Genomic DNA, 14,939 nt, shown 5'->3' with positions numbered 1-14,939 from the left:
AACTGTGGTCATGTTGAATCTCTGAACTGAGTTCCTTTGCTGTTTTGATGACAGTCAATTTTAAAATAATATGGCTGTGAAATACATGGTGTTATTAAAAGTATAAGCTGTAGAAAGATAATCCTAAAAACAATCGCCATGCATCTAAACATACTCATCTGTTCCTTGATCTCGGTCGGCTCTCTAGTCTCAGTGAAAGAACTCATCCCCATGATGTTCTTGGCAGCCACTCTGAACTTGTACCTTTTCCCCTCCTTCAGGCCACTGACACTGACTGATAAACCTTTAACTGTTGTGTAGGCATTCCACACTTCTTTTTCTGGTTCAGCTTCTTCTTCCTCCTCTACTACTGGTGGAGGTGGAGGTGGTGGAGGAACTCCCTCTCCTTCAACCACCTGTAGTTGAGTAGTACAGAAAGAACAATAAGCACATATTAATTTGTAAATCTCTCAATATGTACATATAGTCTGAATTCCAAAATCATATATCTGTAAAGATACCAGTATGATTGGATATATCCAGTGTAATTGTTGAAACTTATATTTCAACAATTACACTAGCAAAATAACAGTTTGGTTACAAACCTCAACAGGGGCTGGTGGCTCTGGTGGAGGTTTGACTTCAATGTATTCAATCACATAGCCATCAATTTTGGCACCACCATCTCTTTCAGGTTTCACCCAGCCAATTATTGCACTGTTCTTGGTTATCTCCAGAATTTCAATCTTCTGGCAAGGGTCTGGTTTGCCTTAAAAAAAAGGAGTTCAATGTGTGAATATGTTCTTAATTCTAATGAAAATGTATCTAAAGATAGAGCTAATCTTTGATCCTAAATGAAATGTAATTTCTCTTGTGACATTCTGATTATTGAATGATACTTACTGACAGGATCGGAAGCCAGGTAGGAAGTAGGTGTCACTTTGGGAACTCCAGCACCATACTCGTTGACAGCTATGACTCTAAAGTAGTATTCAGTGCCAGGTATCAGACCACTGACTTTGAGAGGAATCTTATCAAGCTGAACTTCAGTCTTGACAGTTGCCCATGTCTTGCGGTCAATCTCTCGCTTTTCAACTATGTAGTGTGTCACCTCACTGCCACCAGTGATCTCTGGAGGATTCCAAGACAACGTGAGTGAGGTCTGCTTAATGTCCGTACCTTCAAGATTTAGTACTGGTCCAGGAGTATCTATATGGAAAAATGACAGTGCAGTTTATTATTAGTTTTGTTAACCTTCAGTTGAATCTTTGTCTTTTCTGGTTGCTTGGAAAAACATATTTATAGTTTTCAGGTAGCAAAAACTACTACTAAAAAAAATCATTGACCTACCAAGAACTTTAACATTGACAAACACAGCTTTTTCTCCTGCAGGGCTCTGTAGAGTCAGGCAATATTTCCCAGAGTCATCACGTGTGCTGTCAGGAATGACCAGGAAGGTCATTGTGTCGATGAGGTCGACTTTGCCCTTCCTAATAACGTTGTCAATACCCATTCTTCTCCAAGTGACTGTTGGATGTGGTCGCCCTCTGATGGTGGCGCAAAGTCTAATAGGACAACCAGCACGAACTGTGAGGCCCTCCTTCAGGTTGGCATCCAAGTCAATCTCTGGTGCCTCTGTTGGACAAACAGTTATTTTTGTTAAATTTGAACCTGAAATCCAGCTTTGGTTTTTTGTGTAAACCTTGTCACAAACTCTATACAGTGTTCATTACCTAAAATTTCCCTTGGAATCACAGCACCCTCCAGGTTACAGGGCAGGCTCATGCCCACTTGGTTTTGAGCAGACACCCTGAATTCATAAACTAGCTTCTCATCTAGACTTGTGACTGTAAACTCGCACACAATAAGTTGTGCTGCCACATTGCATCTCTTCCAGCCATCATCTCCTTTCTTTGCACTCCCCTGTGCCCTCATTTCCACAACATAGCCAATGAGAGGGGCTCCCCCATCAGACACAGGCTTTGTCCAGCCCAGGGTAATTGTGGATTTTGTGCTGTCCACAACCTTTAAGTTGGTAGGTGGTGCAGGAGGCTCTGTAAGTGCATATAATGAAGTATGAGGCAGTGGACTTGGTTATGGAAAAAAAAAACATGACATATACAACACATTATTTTGAGGCACTTACCAACTGCATCCTTTGCAGTGATGGCACGAGAAGCCTTACTTGGAGCACCAACACCAATTTCATTGACAGCTTTAACTCTATACTGATAATCATGGAGAGGCAATAGTCCAGTGACAGTGAAACGAGTTCCAGGGACTGGATCCTTGTTGACAGGGGACCACCTGACTGCATGCTCCTCTCTCTTCTCCAAAAGATAGCCTATGATTGGTTTTCCTCCATCTCTGTCAGGCTCTGACCATTGCACAGTCATCTCCTCTTTTCCGATCTTGGTGACCTCTGGTGCTTCAGGGGCATCAGGTACACTGAACTGTGTGCCAGCAACAATAGCCTCACTCTGAACTGCAGGTCCAGGGCCCATTTTATTCTCAGCTCGAACCCTGAATATGTACTCATTACCCTCAATAAGTCGTGTTACTTTAGCTTTATTGGTGATGACAGCATTAGAATGTACAGACCAAACCCCTCTCTTTGTCTCACATTTCTCGATGATGTAATTGTAAATATCACAGCCACCATCATCTTCAGGAACTTCCCAGGCCAGGTTGCACCTGTCAGTGGTGATATCAGACACCTTCAGGTCCCTGATTGGACCAGGTCTGTCTAATACATTAATTGTGCATTTAGCTGAGCTGGTTCCTGCACTGTTGGAGGCTGTGACAACATATTTGCCACTGTCTGTGCGTCTAGCACCAGTAATCAACAGTTTGGAAAAGTCTGCACCAGTTTCAAGTTGCAGTCTGGGGCCTTTCTTAATCTCCTCTGTGGTCTCATCCTTTGTCCATTTGACATCCGGCTGAGGTTTGCCCTTGACTATTGCTTCTACTGCAAAAGAATCTCCTGCTCTAACAACAAGAGTTCCATCCAGTTTAATCTTAACCTCAGGCACTACCAGTTGTTCCTTAACTAGTACTTCTCCTGTTGTCACCCAATTACTTTCGCCTCCCTCATTTTTAGTCTGAACTCTGAACTGATAGATTTGATTTTCAATACACCTGTCTGCCATGAAGTAGGTCTCCTTGATAGCACCCTTGTGAAGCCTCTCCCACTCTTCAGCTTCTTTTGGTTTCTTTTCAATATGATAAGCTATGTTTCTACTACCACCATCGTAATCAGGTTTCTTCCACTTCAAGAAGCAGAAGGTCTTTCCGATCTCGGATATGTGGAAATCTATGGGTTCCCCAGGTTTTTCAATAGGATCAACTGCCAAGACAGGTGACTTTGTCTCTGTGGATGGACCAACTCCTATCTTATTTTCAGCACTCACACGGAAGAAGTATTCACAGCCCTCAGTAAGAGGAGCCTTTATCAAGCGCTTGGTCCAGTCATTGGAGACCACTGTCCACCCTCTTTGACTTGGCTGACGGCATTCAATTGTATACTGAATAATCTCCGTTCCTCCATTGTCTGCAGGGTTTTCCCAGGAGACCATGCAAGATTTCTTTGTCACATAAGCCACTTTCAAATTTTGACAAGGTCCTGGTGTGTCCAAGACATTGACCAAAATAGTGGCCTGAGCCTGTCCACTGCTGTTCTTTGCAACAATACCATATTTTCCATAATCTGACCTGACAGAATCACTGATAATTAGTTCACAAACAGGGTAGTTGTTATTCATTTCAAGGTGCTTTTCTTGAGACAAGGCTCTGGCATCCTTGGTCCATGTGATCTCTGGATCTGGTCTGCCTTTTACTCTAGTAATCAAACTTATTATCTGTCCTGCTCTGACTGTCACAGAGTCACGACAGGATACATCAACCACAACTTCAGGAGGCACCAGGATGTCTTTTGCCAAAATGGTCTCGGGTACCTCCCGGGGTTCACTGTCTCCAACCTTGTTTGTAGCTCTGATACGTATTCTGTACTCCATTCCTTCAATCAGCCCAGGCACTCTATAAGCACAGATCTTGATTAGATCCTTGTTGATTCTGTCCCACTGGGCAGATCCTGACTTCTGAATCTCAATGACATAGCCCAGAATTGGACTCCCTCCATCTCTTGTGGGTTTGGTCCAGCAGATGTCTGCATAAGATTTACTCCAATCCTTAAGCTTGGGGTTACCAGGAGGTCCAGGTTTTGTGATGGCACGGGTGGCTTTGATTGGGTCAGATGTGAGTGAAGGCTCACTGATGCCAGCAATATTCTCAGCAAACACTCGGAATTCATAGCTATTGCCTTCAAACAGACCAGAGACTCTGTATCTTAGGTCTAGCACAGGCGTTTTATTGACACAAATCCACTTTCCTGTCATCTCTCTGCGTTCAACAATATAGCCACTAATGGGGCTGCCTCCATCATGGTCAGGTAGGGCCCATTCCACTGTTACAGCGTTTTCTGTGATATCAGAACACTCAGGAAAGCCTGGAGGTCCAGGGGGATTAAACATATGCTTGGCAATAGTAGGAGGATTTTCAAGACTAGCACCGATCCCAATCTTGTTCTCTGCTCGAACCCTGACAATGTACTCACGACCTTTCTCCAACCTTGTCACCTTGGCCTTTGTACTGGTGCCGCTAGAGCTAACCACTGACCAGGGCTCCCATGGCTTCTTGACATCCTTCTTTTCTACCACATAGTTAGTGATAGGTGTGCCACCATCATCTTTAGGTGCCCTCCACTGTATCATCATGTGATCTGGGGTGACCTCCAAGATATTGATGGGCCCGATTGGTGGTCCTGGTAGATCCAATACAGTGACATGTAGGGCAGCGGTCTTACTACCTGCAGGATTTGACACAGTGACTATGTACTCTCCAGTATCTCCTCTCTGGCACTCTGTAATACTTAGGGTGGTTGAAGGACCAGCAGACTCAATTTTAAGTCGGCCCTCGGGAGTGATCTCCTTGCCATCGCTGATCCATTTGGCAGTAGGAAGAGGGATTCCTGTCATCTTAGCTGGTAGAGTAATAGTACTGCCAGCTTTGACTATGAGACCCTCAATAAGCTTCACATCAACTTCAATAGTAGGTGGTACTAAAAGGGAAGAAAACACAAACAATGCATTAGGTTTTAAGATCTAACTAAGCACATGAAAGAGATTGTTTTGAGAAATACTCAATGTGTCTTACATGTCTTCTCCTGACAAGTAATAGGGATACTGGTGTCAGGGCGGCTAACACCAATAGCATTCTGAGCTTTGACCCTGAAGCGGTAAGTCTTGCCTTCAACCAGACCTGTTACATGGCTGTGGTTGTTGCTCACAGTTTTGAAGGTAACCCAGTCAGTTTGGCCCTCTTCTTGGTGTTCTACAATGAACCCAGTAATTTCACTTCCACCAGTACGATCGGGCCATTCCCAGGCCAACCACACCTCTGTCTTGTCTGCATCAGTGTGGTGGAGGTTTTTGGGTGGGCCAGGTGGATCTTAAAGATGGTCATAAAAGTAAAATGAATTTCTGATCATGTATGTATTTTTAAAAATCATAGCAAATGTTTAAATAGCCAACCATTTTCTGGAAATACCATGTTATAATAATGATTTATATCTTACTGAATATATAATTAGACAGTAATAATGTTACCAAGCCTTTACTCACAGAGAGGATCAACAGCCTTGATAGGTGTCTTGGTCACGACAAAGTCACTCCTGCCAAACTGGTTTTCAGCAGCCACCCTAAATAAGTACTGGATTCCCTCCATCAGGTACATCGCCATAAGACTAAGCTTCTTATTGGCTGGAGCAACTGGTACCCATTGATCTGCAGCCACATCCTTCTTTTGCACGACATAATGGGAGATGACTGCACCGCCATTGTCCTCTGGAGCCTTCCATGTCAGATAAGCAGACTCACTGGTCACCTCAGACACCGCAAGATCTCTTGGAGGAGAAGGCTTATCTGATGGAAACAATGTGTTAATCATTCACATAATTCAAATTTCAGAAGTTAAGCTAATTTGCTTTATTTTACATTTCACTTACTCAGCACAAGCACGGCAACGGTTGCAGATTTCTTTCCACCAGCATTCTCAACTGTAATAGTGTAGTTGCCAGAATCTGCACGGACACACTTGGGAATGAAGACTTTGCTACCAGTGGCCGTAACTGCAACAGTGATGTGAGAAGGAACATCTCCATCATTCTTCTTCCAGGAGACTGTTGGTGTCGGCACACCCTTAATTGTGGCACTAAGTGTGATATCAGTGCCCAGCATGGCTAAGTGATCACGAGCCATGTTGGCATCCAAGAGTAACTCTGGCTCCTCTGTGGAAACATAAATGGAAAAGCAAACTGGTTGTTATGATTCTTAGAACAAAAAAGCCAATAACAGAAAAATGTCAAGTTGTTCAATATGAGGCAAAAAAAGAAATGAACTATTTTGTGTAATGAATGCTATGCATTATTGATACAATACATACAATAAACTTTTTGTTCTTAAATTATCTCCTTACCTAGCCTGTCATGGACTTTGATGGGCTGTTTGACAAAGGCAGGGTCGGATTTGCCTGCTGCATTTACTGTAAAGATCCTGAAGGAATACTCCTGTCCATCAGTCAGACCTGTCACCACATAATGGAGGTCAGGACACTGCTCTGGAGTCGTGTTGGCCTGAATCCACTCTACGGCACCAGGACTCTGATACTCCACAAGGTAGCCAAAGATTCGCCCTTTTCCATCGTGGCGTGGCATCTGCCACTTCAGACTGACTGAGTCTTTGGTCTTGTCATAAGCTTCAGGGGTAACTGGAGGACTTGGACGCACTGTGAGGGGATAATGCTCAGATTAGAGGAAGCAACCATAACACTGAAAATCATTAAAATGTTACCTAGAAACATAACACATATAAACATTTGAATAATTTTGACTTTTTTCTAAAATACAAAAACACAACACAACATCCTGAAATTAAAATTTGATGCAGGAAAAAAAAAGTTAAGAAGCATTACACTGACCAATGGGATCCTTGGCAAGGATTGGTTTGGATGGGGGACTAGGATCTCCAGTTCCCAACTCATTCTCTGCCATCACCCTGAATTCATACTCGCAGCCCTCAACCAAGTCCTGGACACGGTACTGAGTGGCTGGGTACAGTGGGTCTCTGGTGACTCTTGACCACCTCTTGGCTCCAGGCTCCTTCTTTTCCAGGATGTAGTTGGTGATGGGTTTACCTCCATCACGCGGTCGGTTCCACAGAACCAAAGCATTGGTAGCATATACCTCTCTGACTGTTGGCATCTCAGGGGCTTCTGGAACTCCTTTTATTGGAAATATCATGACATTTATACAGTTACTTGGACATATCAGTTATTGGACCTTTAACATTATAGGGAAAACGTACTGAACAGATCTTTAGCTTTCATCTCCTCAGACTCCAGAGCATCGCTGATACCGTACATATTCTCTGCAGATATTCTCATGATGTACTCCCTGCCTTCAGTTAGTTTTGGAATCTGAGAACATAAATCATATTTAAATCATTGGTAAACTTTGCCAATCTCCATCCAGTGGAGTTCTGAAGATCCTGAGACAACATGAATAAGTGAACCAAAACTACCTTGCATGTGGTCTTGGTTGAGGCAGATGTTACTGTGGTCCAGATCTCTCTGTTGACATCTCTCTTCTCAATTATGTAATTTGACACCTCAACACCTCCATTGTCCAGAGGAGGCTTCCAGGAGATAACCATATATTCCCTGTGCACCTCCTCAAACACCACAGGGCCAACAGGAGGTGTTGGACGATCTGACCGGATAAAGAAACAGCAAAATATTTAGTACTCATGATTGTTTCTGCTTGTCTTGGCACAAGTTTTTTCAGCTTTCTACATACCTACGACCGTGATGTTGCAGACGCCCTTCCTGGATCCGGTGCTGTTTTCCACAACCACCACATATCTGCCACTGTGCTGTCGCTCTGCCTTCACCAGGCCAAGCGACAGCATGGTTGGAGTGTTCTTGAATATTACGTGTTTGTCAGCCTTCAGCTCCTCGTCGTCTCTGTACCAAACAATGGATGGAGCTGGTTTGCCTGTGTAGCGTCCCTGAAGTAGGCAGCTCTCTCCCACACGTATAATGATCTTATCACGGAAGTCCAACTCAATGGTTGGTGGCTCTGCAAATACAAAAAATAATAATTTCCTGTGTGTTTTGCAATTTAAAATGGTTAAATTCGGACCCTCAAATGTTAAACTTTAAATGTGAAGCTACTCTGATTTCCTTTGATATTGATTAACAGCTAAATTAAAGTTTGGAAAATAACTCACCGAGTGCATCCTTGCAAGTGATTGGTTTAGTGCAGAATGATGGTTTACTCTGTCCAACTTCATTTACAGCAATCACCCTGAACTCATAGGTATCTCCCTCTCTGAGACCATCATATGTGAACTTCCTGTCCATCAACTTCTCTTTGGTAAGTCTGGTGAACTTGTCTTTGCCAATCATACGTGCTTCAATAATGTACATGGTAATCTCAGAGCCACCGTCATATTTGGGCGCTTTCCAAGTGACGCTGATCAAATTTTTGGTAACCTTGGTGACTTCCAGTTCTTCGGGACGGTCCGGTACACCTTAAAAAAAGATGATGGCATGTCTTAACATGGAAAGTAGGGCTTTACAGTAATGAGTCACATTACTACATTTACTGTCATCTACCAAACCCCTTTATTTAAAGTGAACATAAAAGTTTTTTTTTACTCACTCATTGGCTCCTTGATAACAATCTCAGCTGCTGTCTCAACAAAAGGTCCAATGCCAATAGCGTTCTCGGCGGCCACTCTGAAAAAGAAGGCCTTTCCAAGGGTGAGATCGCGAGCAATGGCATTCTGCCTGCTGGCACTATAGGACAGTGATGTCCAGGCTTTACGCTCAGCTTCACGTTTCTCAATGATGTAGTTGCTGATGGGTGAACCGCCATCATTGTCAGGGAAGAACCAGCTGAGCTTGCAGGAGTCGATGCTCAGGTTTTCAGCCAGGAATGGGATGCCAACAGGTCCGGGAACATCTAAGTTAAAACAGAATTTGTGAAAAAAATAAAAAATAAATCAAACATGCCTAACAGGTGTTTTATATATAGAAATATTTATCATTTAACATGAAACTATCACTCACCTAGGACTTCGACCGTGACATTCTTTGTTTTCTCCCCACTGGCATTCTTGGCGGTCAGGGTATAAACACCAAGGTGTTTCCTTGTACAGGGCTTGATGACCAGTGAAGAACTGATGGCGGTGGTCTCCACTTTAGCTTCTGGTGGCAGTCCAGCACCATCTCTGGTCCAGGTGACCTCAGGTGTCGGCTGCCCTGACACATAGGCAATCAGACGGATCACACCACCCGCATGGACCACCATCCTCTCCTTAATTGAGGCATCCAGATCCACCTCAGGAGCAACTGGAAGGAAGAAGGATCTCATTACTGTCTGTCTGCTACACCCAGTTTCAGTCTTTTTGGTGCCCATTTATGATTAATGTTTAACTTACTGGCTCTGTCGTTGACCTCAATCACCTCTGGGACTTCACCTGGCTCACCGTTACCAGCAGCATTGAAGGCAATCACTCTGAACCTGTACTGACCGCCTGTCTTTAGACCACTGATCACAAAACGTGTCCCTCGGATTTCAGTTTCCTTAGCCTGGAAAGCAATATGCAAATTCATGCAAATTCATATAAATTACGCTATAATCATAATCATCATGTTTAGACTAAGTAACCATTTTTCTCTCACCTTAACCCAAGCCTCAGTGCCCTCCTCCTTGTACTCCACCCAGTAGCCGATTATCTTGGATCCTCCATCTTTTAAGGGTGGAATCCACTCAAGATCTACTGTGGATTTCGTCCAATCAGAAACCTTCGGGGTCGGAGGAGACGGGGGAGCTTCACAGGGCAACAGGTAGCTGGTTACTAACCTGGTCTGTGTGCTTTTAATGTTTCATAAACATGCATGATACTCACAGATAGGGTCTCTGGCAAAGACAGGGTCTGTAGGAGGACTAGCAAGTCCTGGACCCACAGCGTTGATGGCAGAAACTCTGAATAAATACTGAGACCCCTCAACAAGTCCACTCACTATGAAGGACTCGCCAAGGCCCATTGGACGGAGAGGGTCCCTGGAAACACGAGCCCAACGTTTGCCTGTGGTCTCTTTGCGCTCCAGCCAGTAGCCAGTGATCTGGGTGCCACCGTCATCCTCAGGCTCCTCCCAGTTGACGGTCATTGAATCCATGGTGATGTTGGTTACTGTTGGCTTCTCACACTGACCAGGAACAGCTGAACATGAACAGAAATATTAAGATTTAGACCTAAAGCAAAACATCATTATTGGTCTAACTCACTCCAGAAATAAGAATTGTTGAAAAAAATCTTTTGTAGAACTAGCTTACAGTTTATGTCACAGTATTTTAACCACAATTCAGAACATGAATGAGGCGGTTAATGTAGATATATCAGCTTCTATCTATATTCTGAAGCTGGAGTTGTAATAAATTATTTGACTAAATCATTACCAGAAATTGAAACTTACTGCAACGGTTTCGGGCAACCTCAGGGTCACTGTCCAGCGGCTCGCCAACTCCATACTTATTCTGTGCCATGATGCGGAACACATATTCGTGGCCCTCCATGAGGTTCTCCACTGTCCAGATTCGTTCCTTGGGCTCGTTTGTCACAGGTACCCAGGTCTTCCTATTAGCCACACGCCTCCAGATGACATAGTTTGTGATTTTAGAGCCACCATCATCCTTTGGTGGTAGCCAGGAGAGCGTAATCTTCTCTGCGCCAATTTCTTCAAACTTAATAGGAGCTGAGGGAGGACCAGGACGACCTGCAAGCACAAAAAAACCCCAGAACAAATTTTAGGATGGCTAAATATGTGTGTGCATTAATATTGTCATTTATTGACATTTTCAGTCAAACCTCCACAATATTAAATCAGTGAAAGGGCTGGTTCTGGACCATCTAAAAGCCCAGAATCTCTACTTATTTGCCCCTATTTACACATCATCTGTCATCCAGAGGTTTTCCAATGAAGAAAATATGTCCTCAACGTAATTGTTAAACATATATGTCTCAAAATTTAAGAGCTATCTGTGTGAAGAAACTCCCTTAGGCATAGCTATCACATCAACATTAATTTCCTTTAGGTTTATTTTACTGAACTTAGTTGACAAAGAGAGGGAAAAGAAAGCTCTAGAGCTGTCTGGTGCAGTTTTCCAGGTGGAAGTAAAGACTATTTGGGTGTATTCAATCAGGCATTGATGTACTATTGACTATTCACAATCAAACCATTAATGACTGGTTTATGTCTTTGTCATGCATAAAGCTTTCTGCCATGTTTGCTGATAATTTGTCAGTAATTATAAAATTTGACTGCACTGTCTTAGTATTCTTGGTTTGTGTAAATATTACATTTCTTCATAAAATAGATTAACATTTTGTGTTTACATATATATGTTTTTGCATATATATGATACTTTATCTTTGAAATAATTTAGCTTTTTATAAGAATACCATTGTATTTTATTTTGTATATTAATTTTATAACAATTTGGAAATTGTTCAGGAATATTACTCCTGTTGCAACGGTAACACTTGGAATTTGAACCTGTTTTTACTTATAGAAATGTCTGAAAGGTTCCAACTGCAATTCATTTTTTTAGTCTTTGTTGTTGTTGGCCTTGCCTAAAACTAACTTATTGGTGCACAACACTGATAGTCTGCTAAATATTTTGATATCATGTATTAGTTAGAAGTGCTTCAAAGGGACAAATGAAAGAATGGATATATAAATAAGAAAAAACTCCGAGGGATTTTAAGAAGGATCTGAATGAAGCATAAAACTTAATCATGAAGACAAATGAAAATAAATAAATAAAAGATACTTTTATGGTGAGTACAACATTCGGTTTATTAAATCCCAATTACTTCTGCAGTTCTGTTTGTTAGTTAGTTGTGTCCTTACCGAGAACGTTGAGCCTCATTTCCTTGGATGCTTTGCCAAGACTGTTGGAGGCCACCAGAGTGTAGAGGCCAGTGTCGTGGCGTTTGCCCTGCTGGATGAGCAGCGTGCAGCTGTCATCTGACACAATCTTGTTGATGTGCTCGTCGTACTGGACCTCGACTTTGTCGTCAGGCTTGTGGGGAGGCGCCTTGAACCAGGTGAGTGTTGGGAAGGGACAGCCACGAAGCTTGGCCACAATGCTGATGTCAGAGCCCTGCTCCACCTCCATGAACTCCTCCAGCTCAATGGATGGAGCACCTGAAAAAAAAATGTTTGTGACTTATTCTTGAAGAAGTTTGCTTGGTTTTACTCTTAAGGTTCTGTGTCGATACAGACCCTGAAAATAAAAATAAAAAGTGTATTTAACCATGACATTGTGTATCTACGATTTATCTACATAGAGCAAAATATAATTTTAGAACCTAGATCCCACATTTCTTTAACTGAACTAGTCAAAGTGTTGGGCTTACAGGTCTGGTCCTGGATGATGACGGGTCCAGCAGTGGTTGATGGTCGGCTGGGTCCGGCCTCATTGTAAGCTATCACTCTGAACTCATACTCATCTCCCTCTGTCAGGTCCTCCACCTTAAAGTTTGTGGTGTCGACATCTCTCCTGTTGCATCTAAGAGATACAACACTGAACGCTTAACAGTAGCCGACAACAAGTCACCAAACAAATTCAAACAAACAAAAAAACTACAATATACAGAAGTTATCTAGCTCAATTAAAGTTCAGTGATTTTTTAAAGGCCGTTGTCCTGAAATTTTAGCATTTTAGTTCTTCATCAAAGCATCAAAGCAACTGAAAGCCTCAAAAGTCAAATGTTTGATGTGATCCACAATAGTAAGGTTAGAATTTGAATCCAACAGGATTTGATTCATATGGTTAGTCTGCATAAACAGAAAAGTAAAGCTTTACCTCCTCCAAGACTCCTTTTGGGCACCGCTGGAATCCCAGCAGAGAAGATCGACGCTGTAGTGCGTGACTGGCGAACCTCCGTCGTTCTTAGGAGCCTTCCAGGTCAAAGTGAGAGTGCCCTTTCTTATGTTGTGGATCTTGAGCCTTGTTGGAGGATCCGGAGGATCTGCATATACAGATGATTTTAAAATGAGCTCAGAGTAAGAGTGTTTGCCTGGAATCTCACTGAAAAGTTTAAAAGGCTAAATAAATGAAGAAAATTTAGACGTACGGATGGGATCTTTAGCTTTGGTTCCTTCAGGAGTCTCAACAAATGGGCCAAAGCCAAAGCGGTTTTCAGCTTTGACACGGAAAAGATACTCCTCACCATTAATGAGGTCTGGAACCACCAGAGACTGAGTAGCACAGGTTGGGTTTACCTAAAAGAACAAAGTCAGGGTGAAATTTTGCCCAAGTTGTTTGTGATGAGTGAGTTGAAGGCCAAAGTTTTTACCTTGGTCCAGGCTTTGCCTTCCACAGTCTTCTTCTCAATGAAGTAGCTCTTCACTCTCTCTCCTCCATCACTTTCTGGAGGCTTCCAGGTGAGTCTGCAGGTTCCTCTGGTCACATCACTCACCTTCAGATTTCTAACAGGTCCAGGAAGGTCTGCAGATCAACAAAAGGGTTGGGAACAATATATTATCCACCTTAACATGTCACTGTTATATATATGTGGGTTTTATTTTATTTTTAATTAACATTCCTTTAGCAATCTTGTAAAATAACACCAGGCCTCTACATACCGAGCACATTGACTCTGACTTTGAGTACTTTGTGTCCAGCTGGACTCTCTGCGTTGAGGATGAATCGACCGGTGTGGCTCAGCTTGCTTTCTGGGATCACCACCAATGAAGTTGTGTCAGTAGAATGGATCTAAAATAAAACAGCAATATGGAGAAAAATATAACTGACTGACTCATGAAAGGCATATTTCACATCTTAAATTTATCCCAAAATAGTTGTGTCAGAATCACTATTAACAATTCATACGTTTTTTTTTTTTATTTGTGTTACGTGGTAAAATTTTTGAGAACAAGTTTTCATTTACAAACATTAAGTCAGCTGTGCAATAAATGCTAGTCTGCTGATATTTCTGAAATATGACCTCTGAGTCAATGGGCAGCGTGTGAAGGTCGTTCTTCTTTTCAGTCTCGGCAGTTCCATCAACGAAGGTCCAGGTGACTTTGGGAATGGGTCGTCCTTTTATGGTGGCAGGAATTCTGACGGTGGTTCCTGCTCTGCAGTTCAGCAGGTCGTGAGCACTCACATCCAGAGTCACTGTGGGTTCGACTGCAGAACATGACATTCAATATGTTCAGTGGAATGGAGGAAGTTCAGCTTTGGTATCATGTTACATTAAAATGTTCTTTCTAGCTGCAATAGTTCAGAGAAGGAATGATAAAAATAACTGCAGGTAGTTATATTCACTGCATACATTAAATCATGTGCAGTTTGAAGTCTGACTAATGTGATCTGTTCTTACTCAGGATGTCCTGAACCAGGATATCGCCCGTCCTAGCGGGCTCTGAGTTCCCTGCGGCGTTCACTGCATAAATCCTGAACTTGCACTTCTTGCCCTCTTTCAGGTCAGGGACGGTAATTTCAGTGGATGGGTGGAGCTTGTCGGCTGGGTTGACCCTTCTCCAATCTGGAGAGCCCTCCTCATGAACCTCAACAATGTAACCCTTGATTGGGCTTCCACCATCTCTTTCTGGAGGAGTCCAGGTGAGTGTGATGCTGCTCTTGGTCTTATCTTTAACCTCTGGGCTGCCAGGTGGGCTTGGAGGATCTAAGGAACAGGAGAAAGAAGGGCTAAATGTCTTTCTGCTTTACAGAAGGCTAATAGTATTCTGTTTGCAATTCTGTCTCGAGGTTACTCAGTTTACTTAAAAATTAAAGAATCAAGCTAGCATCTCCTGAGTGTTGATGC

The 14,939-nt window shown here is 42.7% G+C and overlaps 1 protein-coding gene across 1 annotated transcript in view; it reads right to left on the bottom strand.

Annotated features, from left to right (window-relative positions):
• The window catches only part of LOC106928839 (titin-like), a 155,360-nt gene that overhangs the window by 51,920 nt on the left and 88,501 nt on the right, over positions 1 to 14,939 (bottom strand). The window contains exons 147-175 of the mRNA XM_088002850.1: positions 14,493 to 14,798; positions 14,115 to 14,299; positions 13,753 to 13,882; positions 13,464 to 13,615; positions 13,242 to 13,389; positions 12,971 to 13,136; positions 12,522 to 12,673; positions 12,013 to 12,309; positions 10,576 to 10,875; positions 10,008 to 10,322; positions 9,781 to 9,929; positions 9,537 to 9,687; positions 9,166 to 9,447; positions 8,756 to 9,058; positions 8,322 to 8,624; positions 7,889 to 8,170; positions 7,614 to 7,801; positions 7,398 to 7,509; positions 7,012 to 7,314; positions 6,511 to 6,819; positions 6,041 to 6,322; positions 5,658 to 5,957; positions 5,191 to 5,484; positions 2,126 to 5,095; positions 1,713 to 2,033; positions 1,330 to 1,614; positions 883 to 1,188; positions 585 to 748; positions 155 to 395 (exon numbers count right to left, since the gene is read on the bottom strand). Coding sequence (XP_087858976.1) covers positions 155 to 395; positions 585 to 748; positions 883 to 1,188; positions 1,330 to 1,614; positions 1,713 to 2,033; positions 2,126 to 5,095; positions 5,191 to 5,484; positions 5,658 to 5,957; positions 6,041 to 6,322; positions 6,511 to 6,819; positions 7,012 to 7,314; positions 7,398 to 7,509; positions 7,614 to 7,801; positions 7,889 to 8,170; positions 8,322 to 8,624; positions 8,756 to 9,058; positions 9,166 to 9,447; positions 9,537 to 9,687; positions 9,781 to 9,929; positions 10,008 to 10,322; positions 10,576 to 10,875; positions 12,013 to 12,309; positions 12,522 to 12,673; positions 12,971 to 13,136; positions 13,242 to 13,389; positions 13,464 to 13,615; positions 13,753 to 13,882; positions 14,115 to 14,299; positions 14,493 to 14,798 — 9,696 coding nt within the window. The remainder of the gene's footprint in view (positions 1 to 154; positions 396 to 584; positions 749 to 882; positions 1,189 to 1,329; positions 1,615 to 1,712; positions 2,034 to 2,125; positions 5,096 to 5,190; positions 5,485 to 5,657; positions 5,958 to 6,040; positions 6,323 to 6,510; positions 6,820 to 7,011; positions 7,315 to 7,397; positions 7,510 to 7,613; positions 7,802 to 7,888; positions 8,171 to 8,321; positions 8,625 to 8,755; positions 9,059 to 9,165; positions 9,448 to 9,536; positions 9,688 to 9,780; positions 9,930 to 10,007; positions 10,323 to 10,575; positions 10,876 to 12,012; positions 12,310 to 12,521; positions 12,674 to 12,970; positions 13,137 to 13,241; positions 13,390 to 13,463; positions 13,616 to 13,752; positions 13,883 to 14,114; positions 14,300 to 14,492; positions 14,799 to 14,939) is intronic.

This window comes from Poecilia mexicana, unplaced genomic scaffold (assembly GCF_051168715.1).
Source record: "Poecilia mexicana isolate PSO_F unplaced genomic scaffold, ASM5116871v1 scaffold_2, whole genome shotgun sequence".
In the NCBI taxonomy this organism is placed as follows: domain Eukaryota; kingdom Metazoa; phylum Chordata; class Actinopteri; order Cyprinodontiformes; family Poeciliidae; genus Poecilia; species Poecilia mexicana.
Note: the sequence above shows the minus strand (reverse complement) of the source record. Positions and strands in the feature narration are given on the sequence as shown.